The sequence below is a fragment of the Magnolia sinica genome, chromosome 18 (assembly GCF_029962835.1).
Source record: "Magnolia sinica isolate HGM2019 chromosome 18, MsV1, whole genome shotgun sequence".
Taxonomy (NCBI): domain Eukaryota; kingdom Viridiplantae; phylum Streptophyta; class Magnoliopsida; order Magnoliales; family Magnoliaceae; genus Magnolia; species Magnolia sinica.
Window position 1 is genome coordinate 43,846,882 of NC_080590.1, and position 22,654 is coordinate 43,869,535.

Sequence of the window (22,654 nt, forward strand, 5' to 3'; positions counted from 1 at the left end):
GTCTTCACAGAACCGGCGAGGTCCTCGCCGGTCTCTGGATATTTCGGCAATGCCTCACTTGTGGGGCGAGGTCCTCCTGCCCCCTAGACCCTAAAAACATGTGGGACCCACCCTGGGTCCCCCTAGAAGTGTTTCGTTTGGCCCCCGACTCCATTTTGAGTCGTTTCGGGTCATTTCGAGTAATTTCTGATGTAACTTCGTATTCTCGATTGTTAAAGGCTGGGATTGGGTAAATCATGATATAAACCCGTCGATTGACGGTCTAGAAGTGGTCCGAGGTCGTCTCAAGTGATCATGAACCCGATCTCAGCGATCGTTTTCGGTAACTTTTGCTAATTGGCGAAACTGGATAACTTAAGCTTGTTTCTACACTTTTCTTGCACCCACCTAGGTCTAAATGCGTCAGCGTACGTCGTGTGACCATAACCCAGGTCCAGTTTAATCCAAATCATGCTTTGATACCAACTTGTAACGCCCTGAAAATCGAGGGTCGAGTAGAAGTCCAACTCCCGAGTTCCAACGCATCACTTATGTAACATATTTAATGATGATTAAATATTGTCTGTATTAGTGCACAAAACATGAATAAGATTAAGCCAAATCAGCAAACCATAATCCACGGACAGTTGTAATACGCAAGTGGAAGACTGACTCAAATATGTATAACCTTACAAATCAGTATAAGTCTCCAAAGTATGTATGCCTTAACAGGTCAATAATTACATGTATTGCTTCAAAATACAAAATGTCAAAAATGTAATAGTCCACTACAAGTATAACCCTGAAGCCCCGCCGATCAGAACGGTCTATATGAACCCGCCTGAATACTGCATATATGAGAAAGCATCCCCATCGTCTGCGAAGTCCGCCTCTGCCTCATCAGTCAGGTCTCCATCTGCAACTAAGACAGAGTCTGGTTAGTGTTTAAAACACCGTCCCGTAACGTGGGAGTGAGTGATCAACTCAGTGGAACAATAAAGCAAAGGTTAACATGTTCTCAATTCAGTCAAGTAATAATGATAAGACAATACAATCAAACATCCCCAAGTACTCTGATTAATGCAAGAATGATATGTAGAAATGATACATGCCCTCGTCTGCACTCCCTCTGCGATCTTCGTCTAACGGTCGCACATGTCAGTCACTTCCTCTGTGCTCTGCCCAACGCCAAACGGCACATGCAGTGCAGTGCATGATCGTGATTACCAAGTTCTTATTAGTCCTTTTCATACAGCAGGATTGGGAAGGTAAGGTACCTCCCTTATATCAATTCCCAAACAATGATCTATTCTAAGGTCATCAGTTCTAGTAATTCTCATACGATGTTACGGTTCTAGGTCGCTGCAAAGGGCTCGTCACCTTATTAGTGCAGGCCTAGTTTGTACTCCTGTTGCTACGTAAGGGCTCGTCGCCTCTACGTAGTCTTAGCGTACGCTCGAGGTCACTACAAAGGGCTCGTCACCTATCAGTGTAGGCCAACAGCTCGAAGACAGTGTCCCATACCACCGTATTCGGCTCATAAGGCTGTGTTGCTCACTGGACACTATGGGGAGGCTCGTCACCCCAGCGTAGGCCGACAGCTCGACCACGGTGTCCCATACTACCATGCCCGGCTCATGAGTCTTAGCGGATTGAAGTACCAAGGTTAAAGGGGTTTTCACGGGTAAGTTTGGTACCTTAGATTCAAGCAGTAGCGTCCATACATGGTGAACATACATCGGCTCAATCGGGTTACTTGACAAGCTCGACTAGTACGAGCGCACGTTGAGTTGATCGACATGAAGTGTGTAAGCACTCCGTGTGGCCTAACCACTGCCGCCATCCTAAGTACGGTTCGGATTCATCGATCACGTCCTATGTGGTGAAACAACCTCAGCCACCTATTCAATGCCTGTTACCGATTGCCTGGACTATTCCGTAGTCCCAAACACATTCAATTATAACAGATAATCATACAAGATAATCAGAGCAGTAATGGATCAACAATTCCAATTATACAAGCTTGTGAACATTTGATGGATTTCAACTTAAACATGAATTCACACATATGCAGTCCCTAAGTAAAACAGACAAAGAATATAAGTTACATGGAGGAAATCATACACATCATTAAGGTAGTTGAGAATCTCTTCTCAATGCCCATATAAAGTACAATTTACTACACACTTGTTCATTCAGACATTTCTACAAACACTTAGACTACATATTCCAACATACATGACGTATATTGGTGATAACGCGTATTAGGGCAAATCCTTTCACTAAGGAATTGTCACGTATACCTCTACCATATGTCTACAACAGTTAATCATGGCAAATCTATATCCAGAATCCATACTCATACAAACATTTCAACAAACACATGAAATGCACTACTTCGACATAGTTCGTATGTACATGTAAAACGAAACAGACCACGCATTAGGCATGTGAAATGGCACCCATGTTAATAATAAATCATTAGTCGACATTGAAAGCCTTGAAAACCATAACCTATACGTTTATAGTCCACACCTTACGCCGGTAAACGCGTAACGGATTCGTTTTAGACACTTAGCCTTTGTCAATAGCGGATTGACAACTTATAGCATGAATTAGGTCAGCTATTTCATAACTTACACTATCTAAAACCCTACAACAGATTAGGCTTAGGTTTTCTTACCTGAGAACGGAATCGGATTCGCCTATATAGCGATACAGGAATTGTGGTTGAGTGCGTGGAATAGCGGGATCGAATCCCAAGAAGAATCTCCAACTCTCACTCTCACTTTCTCTCTTTTTCCTTCTCTTTTCTCTCCTCTCTCCCATAGGGTTTCTCAAATTCGTATGAGGTGAGAGAGAGAGAGGGTTTAAGGTCCTTATATAGGCCCAGGACTGATGGAAATGGCCCCAGGGCCAAGATATACTTAGGTTATATCCAAAGGGCATCTGTTTCAGCCCAACGGAGCACTTCTGGTGACCCCTTTCCCATGTGTGGTCGGACTTAAGTTCCCTGACCATGGATCTAGGTCAGGCTGAGTTTTCATTCCGATCGGGTTTACAGATCAGCCGTGGCGGCCAGTTTCAGTTTAACGGTCACCGGCACTTGATCAGGGCCACAAGTGCATCGACATGTATGAGACATTTCTCCTGATCCAAAGGTGTATTTGGGTCAGATTCTGACGGTCTGAATCCTTATATTTGGCCCGCAAACGACACAACTCAGATTACTTAAGTTCGGATTTCATTTATAAAGACATTCACATTTCTCACATACTTTGCTCCGGACTCAAGTTGTGCATTTCTAGACACAATTAAGACTTGATTTCTAAAGGGGTTGCCAAGTCCAGTAATGCGGCCATAACTGTATAGTTTCGCGGTTATTGGACTTTCGACGTGCGGTACAGGTCCGATACGGAGTTTCGGTGTGCTCCCGAGAGCAACCGGATTTAGGGATGGATTATAGATTTCAGGGTATTGTAGCGTCAGTGATTCTGCACGTTTTAGGTCTTGCAGATCATGTTTAAAGCGATTAGTGCTAATTTCACAAGCACTCTAGTTTAGCGCTAGTCACTTCTCGCTTAATTTTTAAAGGATTTGGTCCTGTGCGATTTCTGCCTGAGGTGGCACTCGGGTCCTTGTACGGATTTTTTTGAGACGTTACATTATCTCCTGGGCGTATGCGTATCTAGTGATACTTGCTCTTAAGGTCGATCTTGAAAAAAATGGTGGATCTGGCCATCATGTCTTACATATCATCAAGCCTCGGTATCGGAAACCGATACTTGATTGTGATCTTATTAATGGCCCTACTATCCACATAATCCGCCACGTACCATCTTTCTTTGACATTAATAACACTGGTACAGCACACGGACTCATGCTCTCACGAATGAAACCTTTTTGCAGGAGCTCATTTACCTGTCTATGCAACTCCGCATGCTCTGCAAGATTCATCCTGTAATGAGGAAGGTTCGGTAAAGTAGACCCCGGGACGAAATCAATAGCATGCTGGATGTCCCACATAGGTGGAAGCGCATTCGGTAAATCCTCAGGGAATACATCACTGTACTCCTCAAGAACCGAAGTCACCTCAGGGGGTAACTCTACATGAACCTCGGGTGTAACTTCCCTAGCCATTAGGGCGTACACCGTTGAATCATCCTCTGTCTCTTTCTCAAACTCTTTTGCATTTATGATATGTAGAGACTTTGGAATAGATTTCCTCACATCATTGACTTACTCGTTTTCACATCCCTAGCCTTGTCCACGTGGCTCTTAGGTGGCAACGGATTAATCTTGATTTTCTTGCCCTCATGCGTGAATGTACACACGTTCGAGTGACCAAAAATCGTGACATCTCTATCATATAACCACGGCCTCCCTAGAATGATGTGACCTACATCCATAGGTAAAACATCACACCACAACATGTCTTGATATGAACCGATTTGGATGGGGACTAAACACTACTAGGACACAGGCATAGAAAACGTGTCGACCCAAGAAACCTTGTAGGGTTGAGGGTGAGGGATGGGCTTCAAACCCAAACGAGTGACTGTGCTAGCTGAGACCACGTTGGTGCAACTACCACTATCTATGATGAATTTACAATTTTTGTCACCGCTCTTGATAAACGTGTAGAAAATTGTGCTTCTGCGCCAATCATCACTCTCTTTGGCTTGCGTTAAAGGACATCTAACTACAGCTAGTAGTGCAGTCTCTGGTTCTTCTTCTTCATAATCACTAGCACCTATATCTGGGTGATATTCCTCAACTTCATAATCACCCATGTCATCTGCATTTGCATTTGACTCGTCTATGACTAAGGCTTTCCCACGAGTCTTTGCCATGCACTGTAATGCAAAATGACCTGTACATCCGCACTCATAACATCTCAAGTGACTACCACTGCCAGGATTGGCACCAAGGACACCTTTTCCCTTATCATCCTTAGGCTTAGGCGGTGCACTAGCCTGTGCCCTAGGCTGACTTCCAATGTTAGGTTTAGTTCCCTGAAAACCAGATCTAACAGTAGAGTCTCAGGACTCAAAGCACCTCGTGACAGGAGACTTTAGGTAAAGCTCTAACTCCTGTATAACTTGGTAAGCCTGATCCAAGTCACTCACTGCATGGGTCATAAGCTCACGCTGCAGATCCATGCGAAGACCCACCTTGAAACGCGCCAGCGTCACTAAGGGATCCTCCTGAATATCACACCGCATCATATACTCCTCAAATTTTGCGATGTAATCTACAACCGACATAGATCCTTGGCGTAATGTTTGCCATTGATCTAGGAGCTTTTGACGGTAAGAGAAAGGAAGATATTTTTCCTTTAATAACTCCATCTCTACCCAATGCGTGACTGGGACACCTCCTGATCTCTCAATCCTACGCTCTGTATTTGTCCAAAACAATTTAGCTTGACCCACAAGTTTCATTTTCACAAACCGCACCTATCGGTTTTCAGACATCTTATACAATTCGAAATAATGGTCCATATCTGCTAACCAATCAAAGAATGATTTTGGGTCAAGACGCCCATCAAAACTAGGAGCATCTACTTTAACACTCTTTAAGACCCTCTCATCGACATCATAACGGTCTTGATACTCGACGGCGGGCTGCGAATTTCACGCCCCTCCACGTCCTACCCCTTGGTCACGTGCTCCACGTCCTCTACCACGATTTCCTACCCGTTCCTCAACTACTCCCCCTACGTGAGACTATTCATCCCCTCCAATGTCGAAGATTTCTCTTAGGGACGTTTCTATCTAATTCATACAGGTATTCGTGTTCCTAGATTGTGCCTCAATGGTGGTCAAACGTTGGTTAATCGTGTTCAGCATCTCAGTCAACTGTTCTATTTTGAAAATCAGGTGAAGACCAAATCCTCTACCAGTCCAAGTGGGCATACACAATAAGACTCAACTTAGGTTTCCTAAAACACGACTCTAGAAGATTGTTTTGACATAAGGCTATGGACACCAATGATCCTAACCTTTAGAATGATGCAAATGTGGAAAATTTCAGATCTAGACTCTTTTTTTTTGTGCAAATATGAAAATTTCAGATCTAGACTCTATATGCGATGCATGAAACCCTAGAAAAAAATAAATAAATAAATAAAAATCTAGACTCTTGATAACTCGATCTAAGACGACCCAATGCAAGAAACCTGGCTCCGATACCAAAATTTGATGTAGGAGGACCTAATACAACCTTAAATGAGCATGGTATATGAAAGGGGTAGATTTATGCAATGTAAAAAAAAAAAAAACAAATAAAATATCAGCCTTATACATCATAAAACAAGAACGAAATAAGGTTAATATAGTATTGATTATGGCTATCCATCACAAACATGAAGTATTGAATCTTAAAATATGAGTTTAGTTGGATCCGGCGAAAGATAGAACTTTCGTCTTGCAATAGGTCTGTTTAACGATCCAAGTGGATTTTCTAGTCCAGAAAAATAGGAATTTCCTGGATTGGGAAATCTAGAAAATTCAGAAAAGAATTGGTGGTTCTTCAGATTTAGATTTAGGTGATGGGTTTTATGTGGGAGATGAAAATCTTTTGAGATCTAATGATTTAGATAAAAGAAGAAATAAGATTTGACTTCTAGATCTAAAGGTTTTAGGAGAAAAAGAAGAGAATGAGGTTAAAGAAAAGATTACCCTGAGAAAAGAGAGAAGGAGAAAGAAGTAGGGGATGAGAAATCGTTTACCTGGGCCTCACACCCTCTTCCAATCATTAGAAGTCAAAGACGAAATCGTCAGAAGCAAACAGTTCTTTTTTCTTTTTCATAAAATATCACATAACCTGCTATGGGTTTAGAGCAACCCTTATAAAATCGTAATTACATGAAATTACCAAAATACCCCTACTAAAAAAAGTTTCAAAACAAAAAAGGAAATTCACATGAATTGTGCACAAACTATCTCAAAACTTAAGTAATTCAAATGTTCATAAACCAAATGTAAATTTAAGATGCCCAATGGCCTCCGATGATAGTGCCGTGAAGGTGGTGTAATGAAGGTGGGTCGTGATGATCCAACGGTCTGATCACACCCTCCTCGCGATCCAATGGTCCAAATGTCTCATCTAAGCAACTTACACATGTCACGAACACATGTGTAAGGTCTTCGACCTCTAGAGACCCGACCCGTATCCGTCATCTAACCACATTGACACGGGTAATGCACGCCTCCTTCGTTGATATATTTTGAATGACCTGGTGTCCGCATCACTCTTTCTAGTACTTCGGGTGTGCTAGCTCCTTAACAACCTCCCCCAGGTGTTTCTCACTCTTTATACTCTGGACCCACTTGGCATTGATTCGAACTCGCTCAATGCTCTGCTTCAGAGTCCTACCCCTTGAGGGCTTAATTCGCCTTGCAAAAAATTCCTCGACTTCATCTGCCTTATCGTCTGAACAAAACTGAGAACATTGGAAAGTAGGAGACCAATGAGGTTAATTTCTTGTAGAGTTTTATGGGGGCTACTAAAAGACAACTTTTTCAACATGCATCAAAGAGAAATGCTCTAGTGCTCCCAGTTGCATCGGTTCACTTGAACAGTCCAAGCAAAAACAGCACTAATTGGATGATCCAATCCATCCTTGATTTGGCTTTTATTTTCAATAGCCAACCTTGTTCCAGGCTATGGATAAGATGATTATGATAGCCTAACAAAAGTGATTCTTTAGAAACATAAGCAATCCATATGGACCCTAACAAATGGATGGATCAAATTGTTAATTGGGCATATTTTGTATAAAAGATCTTGACCGTCCATATTAAAGGCCATTGATCTAATGGGTAGTATTGGTCAAATTGTGTGATGATTGTATGGTAGCCAATAAGAAGCTGTTGGACATAAAGAATAGTCCGGATCAATGAATCAGAAGTGCGAGTGTCCTAATGCAACTAGGAGCAATGTAACTTATAGTGCTTGGAGAGCAATGGAGCATCTTTATACATCAAACATGCTACATAATAGTGGGGGGAGTGCATCGTCGGCTTGTTAATTGAGCTAGTAGAGACAATGTAGTGTGTGTGTGAGTGGTCCAGGGTTCGGTCCCTGCTTGTCATATCTTGTAAAACTTCTAAAGAAAAAGAAAAGAAAAGAGAGTTTGTATTGCATCCCCATTCCCCGGCAATTTTTTTTTAGTGATATGATATTCACCGGATATTATCTCATTCAAATAAATCATTGGGGACGCAATGACAGGGTTGGCATGTATCACCATGCCAACATCAAAATGATATCCTCATATCTTCTTCTATAAATATCAAACAGATAGAAAGAATGCATAAGAAAGGAAATGAGTATGGTAACAAACTGGTGACACGATGGCACTGATGGAACGGGTTATTAGAATTCCAGAGCCCCAAGTCTTGGATATGTGCTCCCAATTATCCTGCATTCAACCATGAATGGTAACTGTCAAACCAATTAAAATATGATGGATGCATTTTGGAGGCCCTCTATTTAAATAGAAAAAAAAAGGGAGCTGATTTATTTTTCCCCTTTCCCCTCTACTGCTGCATTACTTCGAAGATTTTAAAAAAGAGTTTTGTTATCTGAAATGTCCAATGAAGTTGCATCCTTTCGAGAAAGAAATATTTCAAGCGCTTTCTAACATTGAGGGTGCATTTATATGTACAACAAAATTGAATTGCAATTAGACTAATAAAGTGGAAGCAACCAAATCATGATTTCCTTGGCATTCATTTGAGGGTCAGCACAGGAAATTTCCATAGCTTTGCTTTGGAAGGAACATAACTGCAATTCGAGCACTATTTCCACTTCATAATACTGGGCACCATCATTGTGTTTTGTCATTTCCTCTTCATTAAACTAAACGTTCGAATTCAATTTGTATGTGCAGCCGAACTTAGTCTTATCACTCATGTTACATTGAATAAAATCAAAACCACAATATATTGATAGACAAGGTCAAATTTAATTTTAGTGTCAGTCTTTTTTTCACCAATTGCAAAATGATATGAAAAGAAATATCTTCTCACACACACACACACACACACACACACACACACGCACAAAAGAAAAAAAAAAAAGATATGAAAAGAAAGAAAAGCGTAAGGTAATGATTTTTTTAACTTTTTTTTTTTAATGACAACAATTTTTTTAATTAATAAAAAGAAAAAGATACATCACCAAAAAGTAAAGGTATAATGACAAATCATCACAAACAAGCAACATACAAAAACTACCCCCTAGACATCAATACCTTTACTGAATTGGCCATCAAATTAAAGTGCATCCTGAATTGTCGAATTCAATCCCTCAGAGGATCGGGGAAAGAGATTCCTCTAAAGTTGGATTAGACATGGCCCAAGTAACTGCCACAATGAAAACCTTTTATTTTATTTTACTTTTATATATTTATTAATGAGAGAGAGATTTAATTAGTAAAGAGCAAAGGAAACAAGAAATGATCTATATATTGTAAGGACTCAAATCTATGTGATCAACTACGTAAGCATATATTATGGCTCTCCACCAAAATTGACAACAAGCCTGCGAGAGGAGTGAGATTCAACAAAACTCTCCTTTTAGAACCATGTCCTATTGCATGCCACGTCAAGAACCTAATCAACTTAGGCATCACCCAACAACAATGGAATAAGTTGCAAAGACTCTTCCAAATAGCCCTAGCAAAAGGGCAGTGTATGAGTAAATGATCCATTGATTAGCATCTGAAAGGCAAAAAATGCATACATTTGTGATCATTATTTGTTTCTGTAGGGAGGTTGCCGATAGTTAGCAATTTCCCTTTACCGACTAACCAACCCAGTGCCATGGTACGAGCAAATGAAATCTATTGGCTCACAAGATTCCCTTAGCCTAGGAGAGAGAATAGCCAAATAGAAATATCTAACAAAAAGTCTACCTGACCTTTCTAGCTCCAAACTGAACCATCTCTGTTGGACGTGGAGGGGGGTTGGCAACTTAGCGCTACAAAAGGTCTAACAAAGCCACTATTTCCTCGATCTCAAACTCGTCCAAATTCCTGCCACAATGGGGAGCCCAGACCACGTGGTTGGGTCAATGACCCTTTGCGAACATCAACATGGTATAAGCAAAAGGAAAGATATAAGGTGACTTGGACGTGGGTGCCTGGAGAAGGCAAGCGAAGACTAGGGTTGGGAAAGATACAAATATCTATAACATCAAGGGTCTCTAGGACACAGGCCTCTGTGATGGTTGATAAGAATGAGCACTAAAGGTGAGGAGATTGTCAAGGATGTCCGAGATCAACAATCTTAACAGATGGTCTCAAGAACAACCAATCACAACAAATGTATAGTCAAGAGGCAAGTAGGAGATTTGCAAGGTAGGAAGGGTGACCCAGGATGGGGGGGTTCACACCAGAACTAGGTCCCTTAGTATGAAAAAGTCCTGAGTAGGGAGTCGATTAAGGGTGAAACAAGCACGAGTATAGAGTAGGATGAACAATTTAAGTGACATTTCCCCTTAAAGCAATCACAATGCCTAGAGAATTCCTTGAGAAAATGAGCCCGAGTATGGGATAGGTTGAACCATTGAAATGACATTTCGTCATTTCCCCTTAAAGCAATCCCAATCCTAAGAAAACGAGCCTGAGTATGGGGTAGGTTGAACCATTTAAGTGATGTATCCCCTTAAAGCAATCCCAATCCCTAGAAACTCATTAAGAAAACGAGCCCGAGTATGGGTAGGTTGAACCATTGAAGTGACTTTCCCCTTAAAGCAATCCCAACCCATAGAAAACTCATTGAGAATTTGAATATAAAGCTCAACAGCAGTGCCCCACTGATGAGGACATCACTACATGTACACCTTTGCGTACATATCAAAGGAGGAAGCGGGCCGCACTGATTTCCCTGTGGCTAGGCAAGTACCCATGATTGTGCTAAAGATCCCTTATGCATGTGCGAGCACCTGGAAGACCCCATATTGGGAAGATGCACATTGGCTGCTTTACGAAGTGATCCAGACTATTGGATTAGGTAGACGTGACGATCGGGCCGTTGGATCACATGATTGGGTCATTGATGGTGGATCGTTCACACTAGTTTTTCTTATATTTTATCAAATTATAGGATTTAGTTTTGTTTATGTTATGTTTGGACACCGTTATAAGTGCTTTTAGTTGATTTTAGTTACGCTAGGGCTATTTTCGTCAAAATTCACAAAACAGGGTGTTTGTAATTTTTAAACTTTCATGCTATTTGAAGAAACTTCCATGCAATTTGGAAGGGAGATTGGTGCGAGGCTAATCTTCATCAATGGAGGTGCGAGGTCTCCATCTATCCCCATACCATCATATCTTTTCCCCTTCATCAGGTATTTTCTTCAAGTTATTTGATTTTTCCATCATAAGCCCTCATCTTCTCCCAAACTCATCTTTCCTTTACCTATCTACAATCCCAAACTCTAACTGACCTAAACACATTCATCTCACGCCACATGTGTGACCGTACGGCCGAACGTGTGAATCCTTCGGGTTGGCCATATGACCACACCTTGCCCCCTTTGATTTTCCATCATCCTTATATCAAAACCCTTTTATTCCATTTTGGAAACTCTAACCCTAAAAACCCTAACTTTCCTACTTTCCCAAATTACCCAAACCTTAAGTTTTACACTAGGTTGTATTAGGTTTTCTACTTTGAAATAAACTATACCCTATGCTAATTGGATGCCCCTACATCCATTAGATCCTAGTTTCTTTTTTATTTAATGATTTTGTGTGACGATGTTGGTAACTTAGGCTAAGATTATGCATGATGTTTTTTTGGTTTTCATGAGATTCGTGATGAATGATGATTATGGAAATGCTTGTGTTTTATTGTTAATTGTCTTAATTCTACTACTTGATCTCACATGTTATTTGGTATAAGAGCAGGTTTTTAGCATAGGTCAGTCTATCAAAAATCCCACTTTGTGGTGAAAATTTACCAAGGAACCCCTTAACCCAAATCGTAAAAATTGTAGAGCTTTCAGGCGCTCCGCCCCGAACCTCGGGCAGGGGCGTGCTGCCTCTTAAACCCCAGCGTACCGATTCTACGAAGGGAACATACTTTGTCGAGTTTAGTCAGTCATTTTTCTAGGTTTTGTTGAGTCCTCATATATATCTAGGCCATATGGGATTATTGTGTTGCATCTATGTTAGAGTCACATGTAAGGTTTCCTTTTAGAGTTTCCTTATGTATGCCTACTCGTTCAGGACATGGTTTTGGTCTACAACCCATAATAAATTCAAAGCAGATTGTTGTGGCCCTTAATGCTATTAATAACAGTCTGACGACCATTGAAGTGCACAATAGAACCACTGCCACTCAATTAACTATGACCAATGACCACGTCAGTCAACTTGAGGCCTCCTTACAGGCAAACCCCGACATTGGGGAAAACGTTCAATCTCGGGCTGGAGGTCAAGTTGATAGGTGAGAACGTGGTCGTAGCCAAGGCGTTGCCCGTGTTCAAGCACACGTGTCGCCACCACGTGAGGAGTGTTATGACCGTTATGATCCAGATGCTGAAGTCATGAAAGGTGTGAAAGTTGAGGCTCCCAGTTTTGATGGTCGCTTGGACCCCAAAGCATTCCTTGATTGGTTGGCAGACGAGGACCACTAATTTGAGTGGTATGATATATTTGATGCCCGTTGAGTGAGATTTTTCAAGATGAAGTTGGTGGGCCAGGCCAAACTTTTTTGGACCAACATAGAGCGTAAAATTGAAAGGAAAGGAGAACCACCAGTTGTGCATTGGGCCGAGATGAAAGAGGTCCTTAAAGAAAAGTATCTCCCTCTTTCTTATCGCTAGAGGCTCCTAGACCAGTGACAAGCTTTGCGCTAGGGATCCATGACCGTACCACATTACATTGCTAACTTTGAGGAGTACATGATACGATGTGACATTGAGGACCCGATGGTTACATTGTCCCGATTTAGGATGGGTCTCTGATTTGAGATCCAACGAGAACTTTATTCTCATGATGTTGGCACATTGGAGCACATGTACCAAGTGGTGCAAGACATTGAACACTACCTCAAGGCACCGGTTGAAGCGTTACGACTCTCGGGATCCAAGTGTCAAGACTTACTCTCAAGGAGCTAAGCCTAACATGGGGAGTCAGTCTAGACCCCAAATTGGGTCCCAGCCCAACCCTAAAGATGTTAAAGGAAAAAAGGGATAGCAAGTGCTAGCTTTAGGGGAGGTGAGCAAACGCGATGCTTCAATTGCAATGGAGTTGGTCACTTTACCCATCAATGTCCCTCGAAAGAAAAGAACAAGGCCCTGGTGATTGACGATGGTGAGGAAGAAGGAGATGAATAGGGCGATTTTGAAGAAGTTTATCAACCCAACATCAATGGTGCTAGTGATGAGGAAGTAGAAGAAGAAGAGACCACACCACTTGCAGTAGTCAGGTGCGCCTTGACCAATGCTAAAGAGAATGATGATTGGCGTCGAACTACGATATTTTACACTTATGCAAAATGTGGAGAGAAGAATTGCAAGATGATCGTCGAAAGTGGTAGTTGTACCAATGTGGTCTCCACTAGCACTTTATCTCGTTTGGGTTTGAAACTTGAACCGCACCCTCAGCCCTATAGAGTGTCATGGGTGGATGCATCTTCCATGCCTGTTAACCAGTGATGTCTCGTGCCTGTTAATTTTGGATCCTATTCAGATTCGTTGTGGTGCTACGTCTTACTTATGGATGTTTGACACATCATTTTGGGACGGCCTTGGCTATTTGACCACGATGTAACGATATACGGCCACTCAAATGTATTTTTATTTATAAATCAAGGCAAAAAAAATATCTCTAGTTCCTCTCCTACCAAAAAGAAATGCAGAGAAGAAAACTGATGGGAAGTCGAGTAACCTAAGGGATATGAGGAAATCCCAACCTAAGTCTCTCCATGTTATCAATGCCAATGAATTTGAGAGAGAGACTACGCTAGATTCGATGGTGTACGCCTTAGTCGCGAGAGAAGTTACGCCTGAGGTTAGTGTAGAGGGACCCCCTGAGGTGAAGCCGATTATGGATGAGTTTCACGATGTATTTCCAGAGGACTTACCAGATGAGCTTCCGGCCATGAGGGACATCTAGCATGCCATTGATCTCGTCCCTGGGTCAACTTTACCAAACCTTCTTCATTATGGAATGAACCTTACGGAGCATGCGGAAGAGGCAAGTAGATGAGCTCCTCAGAAAGGGTTTCATTCAGGAGAGTTTGAGTCCGTGTGTCGTGCTGGCACTTCTTACACCCAAGAAAGATAGCATGTGGCGCATCTGTGTGGACAGTAGAGCCATCAACAAAATCATGATCAAGTACCGGTTTCCCATACCGCGTCTTGATGATATGTTAAACATGATGGCAGGTGCCACAATCTTTTCGAAGATTGACCTCAAGAGTGGGTATTGCCAAATACGTATATACCCAAGAGATGAGTGGAAGATAGCTTTCAAGACGAAGGATGGGCTATACAAGTGGCTAATCATGCCATTTGGCTTGACTAACGCCCCGAACACATTTATGAGAGTGATGACCCAAGTGTTGAGACCCTTTATAGGTAAGTTCCTTATGGTGTATTTTGATGACATTCTTATCCATAGCACATCAAAGGAACAACTCCTCCACCATCTGAGGCAAGTTTGTGGGGTCCTTAGAACTGAAAAACTATACGCCAACCTTAAGAAGTGCACATTTATGTCAAAGAGCGTTATCTTCTTAGGGTTCGTTGTATCATCTGAGGGCATGAGAACAGACCTCGAGAAAGTCAGGGCCATAGTTGAGTGGCTTGAACCATGCAATATTCATGAGATGCGAAGCTTTCATGGCTTAACAACTTTAGGTGGTTCATCAGAGGATTTAGCTCCATCATGGCTCCCATTACAGATTGCATCAAGAAAGGAGACTTTGTGTGGACTAAAACTGACTTTAAAGCATTTAAGGAGATTAAGGGCAAGATGAGCGAAGCCCCCGTCATGCGCCTTCCAGACTTTTTTAAAGTCTTTGAGATTACATGTGATGCATCTGAGGTAGGTTTAGGTGGCGTGCTCAATCAGGAAGGGCACACAGTTACTTATTTTAGTGAGAAGTTGAATGAGGAAAGCAACGATATTCCACTTATGACCAAGAATTCTATGCAGTTGTCCAGTCCTTGCGCCATTGGAGGCATTACTTATTACCGTAAGAATTTTCTTGTTCTCTGACCACGAAGCCTTACATTATCTCAGCTCCTAGAAGAAACTAAACCCTAGGCATGCTAAATGGGTCCAATTTCTTCAGGAATACTCTTTTATTATTATACATAAGGCTAGGGTTGAGAACAAACCTGTTGATGCCCTTAGTCGTCGCGTGGTGCTTCTCCAAAGTATGAGAGTGGAAGTGACTGGGTTTGATCGGCTGAGAGAGAAGTATCTTACATGCCCAGACTTTGGACATTTGTATGAATCACTATGAGACAGTCAGTCGACCGACAGTCACGGGTTTGTCATCATCGATGAGTTTCTACTTAAATGCGATAGACTCTTCATTCCCCGTACTACCTCCCTCTGTGATTTCTTAGTTTGGGAACTTCATGCAGGAGGGGTAGCCAGTCATTTAGGGAAAGACAAGACCATTGCCCTTATGGATGATAGATTTTATTGGCCAAGTCTCAAGCGAGATGTAGCCAAGATTGTTAGGTAGTACAGGATTTGTCAATTGGCAAACCAGAGGAAGCAAAATACAGGATTGTATATGTCTTTACCAGTACCCCACACTTCGTGGCAGGACATTAGTATGGATTTCATGTTGGGCTTACCGAAAACTATCAAGAAACACGATTCTGTATTTGTGGTTGTGGACTGTTTTTCCAAAATGGCCCATTTCATTCCATGCTCGAAAACGTGAAATGCCTCCAATGTGGCTAAGCTTTTCTTTGGGGAGGTAGTGCGTTTACATGGTCTACCTAAGACGATAGTGTCTGATCATGATGTACGCTTTATGAGCTATTTTTGGAAGACACTATAGCACATGATAGGGACAAGGCTTCAATTTTCATATGCCTATCACCCTCAAATAGACGATCAAACTGAAGTTGTTAATAGGAGTCTTAGAAATCTACTTAGATGTCTTGTGGGTGATCACGTTCGAACTTGGGATACTGTTTTGCCTATAGCCGAGTTAGCATATAATAGTTACATCAATTGGTCCATAGGCATGAGTCCATTTGAGGTTGTGCATAGCTACGAACTTAGGAAACCTCTAGATCTCATACCTATGTCCGTGTCCCATAGGCCGTCTGAGTTTGCACATGAATTTGCACATCACATACATGAGTTGCATAGTGAGATCAGGGAGTGAATTAATGTAAGTAATGAAAAATACAAAGCGTTTGCTAATTCTCATCACGGGTTTCATGAATTCCAAGTATGAGATTGTGTCATGGTTCGTATGAGGCCTAAACGATTCCCCCATGGGACCGTTAAAAAGTTACAAGCATGTAGCACAGGACCATAGAAAATACTACAGAAATTGGGTCCTAATGCGTATTTAGTAGACATTCCACCTACCATGGGAATTAGCTCTATTTTTAATGTGGAAGATTTAGTACAATACAAAGGCCTTGTTACTTCACCATTTGATCCATCCACAAACCCTACCACAGACCATGACCTAGTCTTAAATCCATGGTCCCCACCTGACCAATCATCCGAGCCATTAGCACCTTTACCATCCTTGCCCGCTCGAAGCGAACAGATAGAAGATATACTGGATGCACAAGCGGTTTTCAATCGACATGGAGGATTTCAGAAATTCCTCGTCAAGTGGAAGCACGGGCCGATTTCGGACAGTACGTGGATTACAGAGGATGAGCTACAACATTTAGATCCAGACATTTTGGAGCGCTACAGGAGTTTTAGTCCACCAGAGGCGAACTCTTCTCAACCAAGGAGAGTTGATGAGGACATCACTACATGTACACCTTTGCGTACGTATTAGAGTAGGATGCGAGTACCCGTGATCATGCTGAAGACCCCTTGTGCATATGCGAGCACCTGGAAGACGCCATACTAGGAAGATGCACATGGGCTGCTTTATGGAGTGATCCAGACCATTGGATTGGATGGACGTGACGATTGGGTCATTGATCATGGATCGTCTACACTAGTTTTTCTTAGATTTATTAACTTATAGGATTTAGTTTTGTTTATGTTATGTTTGGACACCATTATGAGTGTTTTTAGTTTATTTTAGTTAGACTAGGGCTACTTTCGTCAAAATTCACAAAATAGGGTATTTATTATAATTTTTGAACTTTCTTGAAGCTATAAAAGAGGGTGGGCGTGTGAACCTCTCTCTCATTAGATTTTGTGATATTATAAAAATAATAATAATAATAATAATAATAATAATAATAATAATAGAGAGAGAGAGAAAAAAAAAAGCTCTTGCTTTCTTCTTCCATCTTCATGAAATTTGAAGATACTTTCATGCGATTTGGAAGAGAGATTGGTGCGAGGCTAATCTTCATCAACGGAGGTGCGAGGTCTCCATCTATCCCCACACTATCATCTCTTTTCCCCTCCATCAGGTATTTTCTTCTATTTATTCAATTTTCCCATCATAAGCCCTCATCTTCTCCTAAATGCATCTTTCCTTTACCTATCTACAATCTCAAACCCTAACCGACCTAAACTCATCCATCCCACGCCACAAGTGTGACCATACGGCCACATGTGTGAATCCTTCGGGTTGGATGTACGGACACACCTTGCCCCTTTTGGTTTTCCATCATCCTTATATCAAAACCCTTTTATTCCATTTCCAAAACTCTAACCCTAAAAACCCTAACTTTTCTACTTTCCCAAATTACCCAACCCTAATTTTTAACCTAGGTTGTATTAGGTTTTCTACTTTGAAATAGACTATACCCTATGCTAATTGAATGTCCCTACATCTATTAGATCCTAGTTTCTTTTTTATTTAATGATCTTGTGTGACGATGTTGGTAACTTAGGCAAGGATTATGCATGATGTTCTTTGGGTTTTCATGGGATTCGTGATGATTATGGCAATGCTTGTGTTGTATTGTTAATGGTCTTAATTCTACTACTTGATCTCATATGTTATTTGGTTCATGCATCGGTCCTGCATCACCCACCCCACCCATCAATGCTAGTTCAAAAGTTGTACATGCTTTGAGTTGTAATCTATTAAAAATGCATATTTTTTACAATATACATAAAACATCAAATACATTCAGTGGTACATATTGTCTCAGTGAAAAGGGAGCAATAGTGGTGTCCTTTAGATCATTACAAATTCATATATGTTCCATCGGTTTTATCTAAACACCTATTTTTCTTCTGCACATGTGGCTTATTTGATGAGCGGACTTGCCTATTTTTTTAACCACAACAGGCTCATGTTGGCCCCACTTGAGAGACGGAGAGAGAGATGATTAATAGTTGAATGGTATTTTGTTGCCTAATTTTTTCCTCCATGAAAGAGAAGCATGGATTCAGATTGTTACTTTCAAGACAAGGCGGGGATAGAGCAGGGGTTGCTACATGGGGATAGTTGTCCATGTTTTAAAATAGGGAGAAGATCAAAATAAAAACAATTGCTACACGTGTGCTAATGTGGGAGTTCATCTGATACGACATCTCATGGACAATCATGCCAGGCTGGTCATCCAGATTCTAGTGGCCTCGTGTATGAAAACTAGATGGTTATTAAAAATTCGCCATTGTCCAAATCTAATGTATATGCATGTCCATCTAATGACTGGATTAGAATGATTCTAGGTGACATACAATACATGATAGGAACAAGCTGATGGAACATATACCAGATTGGCATGTGGTGGGAGAGTAGGATTCAGATGGTTTCTCTCGCTAATAACAATAGTTCTTTTCCAAAAAGAAGAATGTTGGTGCAGTCCATTTTAGCAAGCTTGGGTTCACGTTGTTCAGAAAGAGGAGACAATGCTAATGATGCTTGAAGTTTTGACCTATTTCAAACCAATTCTAAGTATCAATGAGGTATCAGCCGATATTATTCGCATCATAGGTCAGCGATACGATACCGTAAAGGAATACAAAAGATACATTGTACGGATGATATCATTATCTTAAAGGAATTTAAAAAAATAATAATAATAATAAATCATTGTATAGATGATATCATCATCAATGCATGCAAATATATCGCGTTGTTCAATTTATCGTGAATGTCACAAATGCAAGGTGGGAAGCTCCAATAGCTATGAGATGGTTTCTGCAGTTCATAAACATAAATGCACTTTGAAATATAGTCATCCATGATATACGCAGATGCACTTCGAAATAGGCAATAGTCCATATAGGGAACAAAGAAAACAGAATAACATGTTTCCATAAATGCCTTTTGACAGTAATGGCATCCACATTAAAGTAAGTTCAAAACGAGGGAAATGAGTACCTTCAGCCATCTCCATGCAATTTCACGCCCCTCCCTACTTATTCCTGCAAGCCCATAAATGACATCCTGACTTCGGACCTGAAATCATTTACAAGTACCTTCACTAAGGAAATTCACGGGAGATTACTAGGAGAACACTTATGGCTCAACAAGAAAACAAACTGACATACCTCAGAGGACAACAAAAAGTTCAGAGCTTCGAGGACAATATCTGGATCGGGACAAGATGCCAGTGAACCTACAAAGAATTATACGAGAGATTATCCCCCAGAAGTAAAATGGACCCAAGCAATTTCCTTCAAATTCATATAGGACTTGACATACTTAGAATGCGCACTTTCTCTTGGCTTAGATCAGTCTCTCTATAAACTTTTCGAAGACATTCATATCCAGATCTGTTTGATGTTGTGACGGTCTGCATTACAGCAACATATGCTGCCTACAAATACATTGGACAATGACATCAACAGGCACATGCAAATGGTGATACAAAGATGGAATCTATGTATTTCAATTCGACCAACCTTTCTTGTGTCAGCAGGGAGTAGTGATGTATTTCTGTCATCTACAAATGCGTAAAACCGTCTCACTGCTTCAGTTTGTGTTATGTCATGCCCAAATAGGGCAAGTGCAGTCAATAGCTCCCCTCTCAACATTGCATCCAAGTGGCTCTCACCAGAATTGGGTTGCCAACCTAACTTCCTGCATACAAAGTCCATCAGGAACCATTTCAAGGATGGAAAATATAAAGAATAAACAAAGGGATTTAATGCTGCAACAGTCACAGCAACTACTAATAGGAACCAAGTTAAAACAACACAACCTTGTTCCAAAATACATTAGTAGGTATTGTCAGTAAAAGAAAATATATATATATCTACTTTAGAAGGTACTGACTAGATAAAAAGGAAACAGACAAGCACACAAATATGCAATCATACATTTATAAGATACCTCATTTTGGCTTCTTCCAGGTTTTGTATCATTTGGATGAAGAAACCATTCTAAAGACAATAATAACACCTTTTTATTATTTGTCTATGACAGAACTACAGTGGACCTATCGTTCCAGAGTGTAACAGAAATAGATAAGGGAATCTCTGACAAGGTTTTGTTGCTGCAGTTCGCTTTCCTTTTTTCTCCATCAGTAAGAGAAGCTGGTAGAAGCATTGCCCTTTCCTTTTCCTTTTTTCTCCCATTTTTGCTTGTTCTCTTTTTCAGTGCTCAGAAGAACCTGAGGAAGAAGCTTTTTGAGGTGGACGAAGTTTTTCGAGGTTTTGATCTTAACTTGTCACTCAGCAAGTATCTTGATTCAAGTTCAACCATGGTGGTAACTGGTACCAGCGGAAAGACATGCCTATAGGATTCCCATATTTAAGCACCATGCAGAAGGGTGACCAATATTTCTCAACAGGCAAGTTAATATTCCTGTGGGATTAGAAAAAGAGCAGCCAATGTGTTTGTTTTGTTCATATCCCTGAAGTTGGCATCAATTGTTTTTTGACTGAGATAGTTGTTGTCAATGTGCTTTCTACAACAACAAGTAAGATCATTGTTAATATCTTTCTGAGGCTGTTCCTCATTTCCTGGAAGTTCACATGATTCAGGCTTTAGTTGCGCGAAGCATGAAGAGAAGCAGCAACAGATTCAGGTGCGGAAGCAAGAAGGTGTCTGTTTCAAAGTGTTAGCAAGTAAATCCAACTAGGAAGCGGAAGCAGGAGCACGAACAAGAGTCCAAAGCAGGAGCAGCATTAGTTAGAAGGATTCTGCAACTAATTCAGCCTACAGATTTCTGATTCTGCATCTGGAGTTCGGTCTGGTGCTTACCATTTTGGAATGGGGATTTCGGGTCACGTAACAGGAATTGGGAGATTTTTTCGGGCTTTGATGTGAATTTTGTTAGAAAAAGAAGTCTGATTACAACTGAGGGAGAGAATCTCCAATTAGAAAGGCTTGGGGGTTAGCACCTATTGACTGTACATGTGGCATGGCACCCCCTTTGAGTCATATTGTGGGTCACAGCTCACTCCCCTTCTATTCTTCTCTCTCGCCTCTGCTCCTTTCTTCTTCCACATTCGACCTCTAAAGTTTACATAGTATCAGAGTGATCTCATCCAGGATCTCACCTTTCTTCTCTTTTCAATATATACAATTTTCACCTTTTCTTTTATGTTTTTGTTGTTGAAACCAGATCTGCTGAGGCTGGTTTCCTTTTAGGAGATCTCATTTTTTTCCTCCCAGTATGCAGAAATCATGTCAGTTGTCTTCATTAGAAGAAGTATTAGTGTGGCAAGCATGGTCCGGTTGATTCAAAGTGCTCCTCTATAATTACTGGTGCGGGAGCAGGTGTGTCATGTAGCTATAGCGTGATGGCCACATGACTGAATTTGGTTCTGACAGCCAATTGACAGCTTGTTTCAATAGTCAAGTAATTAGAGTTGTCCCCAGCAGCACATTTTTTTATTGAAGTGTTTCTGGCAGCTTGTTAATATCAGCCCTTCTTCTTCTTCTTCTTATTTATTTATTATTATTATTATTGAGGTATCTCTGGCAGCTCATTGACAGCATGTTTTCGATTGGAAGTATCTCTGGCAGTTTAGCCTGCTTTTCATTGGAAGTGTTTCTTGCAGCCCATTGGCGGCCTGTTTTCCATTGGTGGTATTTCTCTAGCAGCTCTGTGGCAGCACTTTTTGATTTGAGGTGTTACTGGAAACTCGTTTTCAACATAAGTTGCATGTTTCAGTATTGGAATGATTTAAATGTTATTATAGAGGGAAAAGTTGACAATAAGGTTATGGTGTTCAACCCATCAGATATTCCTCAGAATCAGATGACTTCGGTCAAATTAAATGGTTAAAACCATCAACGATGGTAAATCTGTGCCACTTTTCCTAACTGCGAATGGGAAACTACAGCATTTAACTTCCGATAAACTGTAGGAAGGAGGTAGTATTTAGGCTTAAAGGGCTGTTTGCTGTGAGGGATTTTGGGCATGGATTCGGGAAATCCACGAATTTCAATCTCCTGTATGTTCTTTTGTTGGGGATTTGTTAAATCGTTGGATTTCTAATCTCCCCTGATTTTTTTTTTGTTGGGTTTTTTTTTTTTTTGAGAGATGAATCAAATTTATTAGGGCCAAAAGCTAGAAAAATATACATATAAAAAAACAGAAAAACAACAAAGAATAAGAGAAA

The 22,654-nt window shown here is 40.9% G+C and overlaps 1 protein-coding gene across 3 annotated transcripts in view; it reads right to left on the reverse strand.

The window, feature by feature from the left end:
* The window catches only part of LOC131232848 (aminopeptidase M1-like), a 91,830-nt gene that overhangs the window by 40,428 nt on the left and 28,748 nt on the right, over positions 1-22,654 (reverse strand). For 2 of the 3 annotated variants that reach the window (XM_058229342.1, XM_058229339.1), the window contains 6 exons: positions 19,985-20,162; positions 19,785-19,899; positions 19,631-19,698; positions 19,461-19,538; positions 8,330-8,407; positions 7,235-7,426 (listed from right to left, as the gene is read on the reverse strand). In XM_058229342.1, the coding sequence (XP_058085325.1) occupies positions 7,241-7,426; positions 8,330-8,407; positions 19,461-19,538; positions 19,631-19,698; positions 19,785-19,899; positions 19,985-20,162 (703 nt within the window). In that variant the 3' untranslated portion in view covers positions 7,235-7,240. Of the gene's footprint in view, positions 1-7,234; positions 7,427-8,329; positions 8,408-19,460; positions 19,539-19,630; positions 19,699-19,784; positions 19,900-19,984; positions 20,163-22,654 lie in introns of those variants that run through there. The other variant, XM_058229340.1, reaches the window with a different exon arrangement.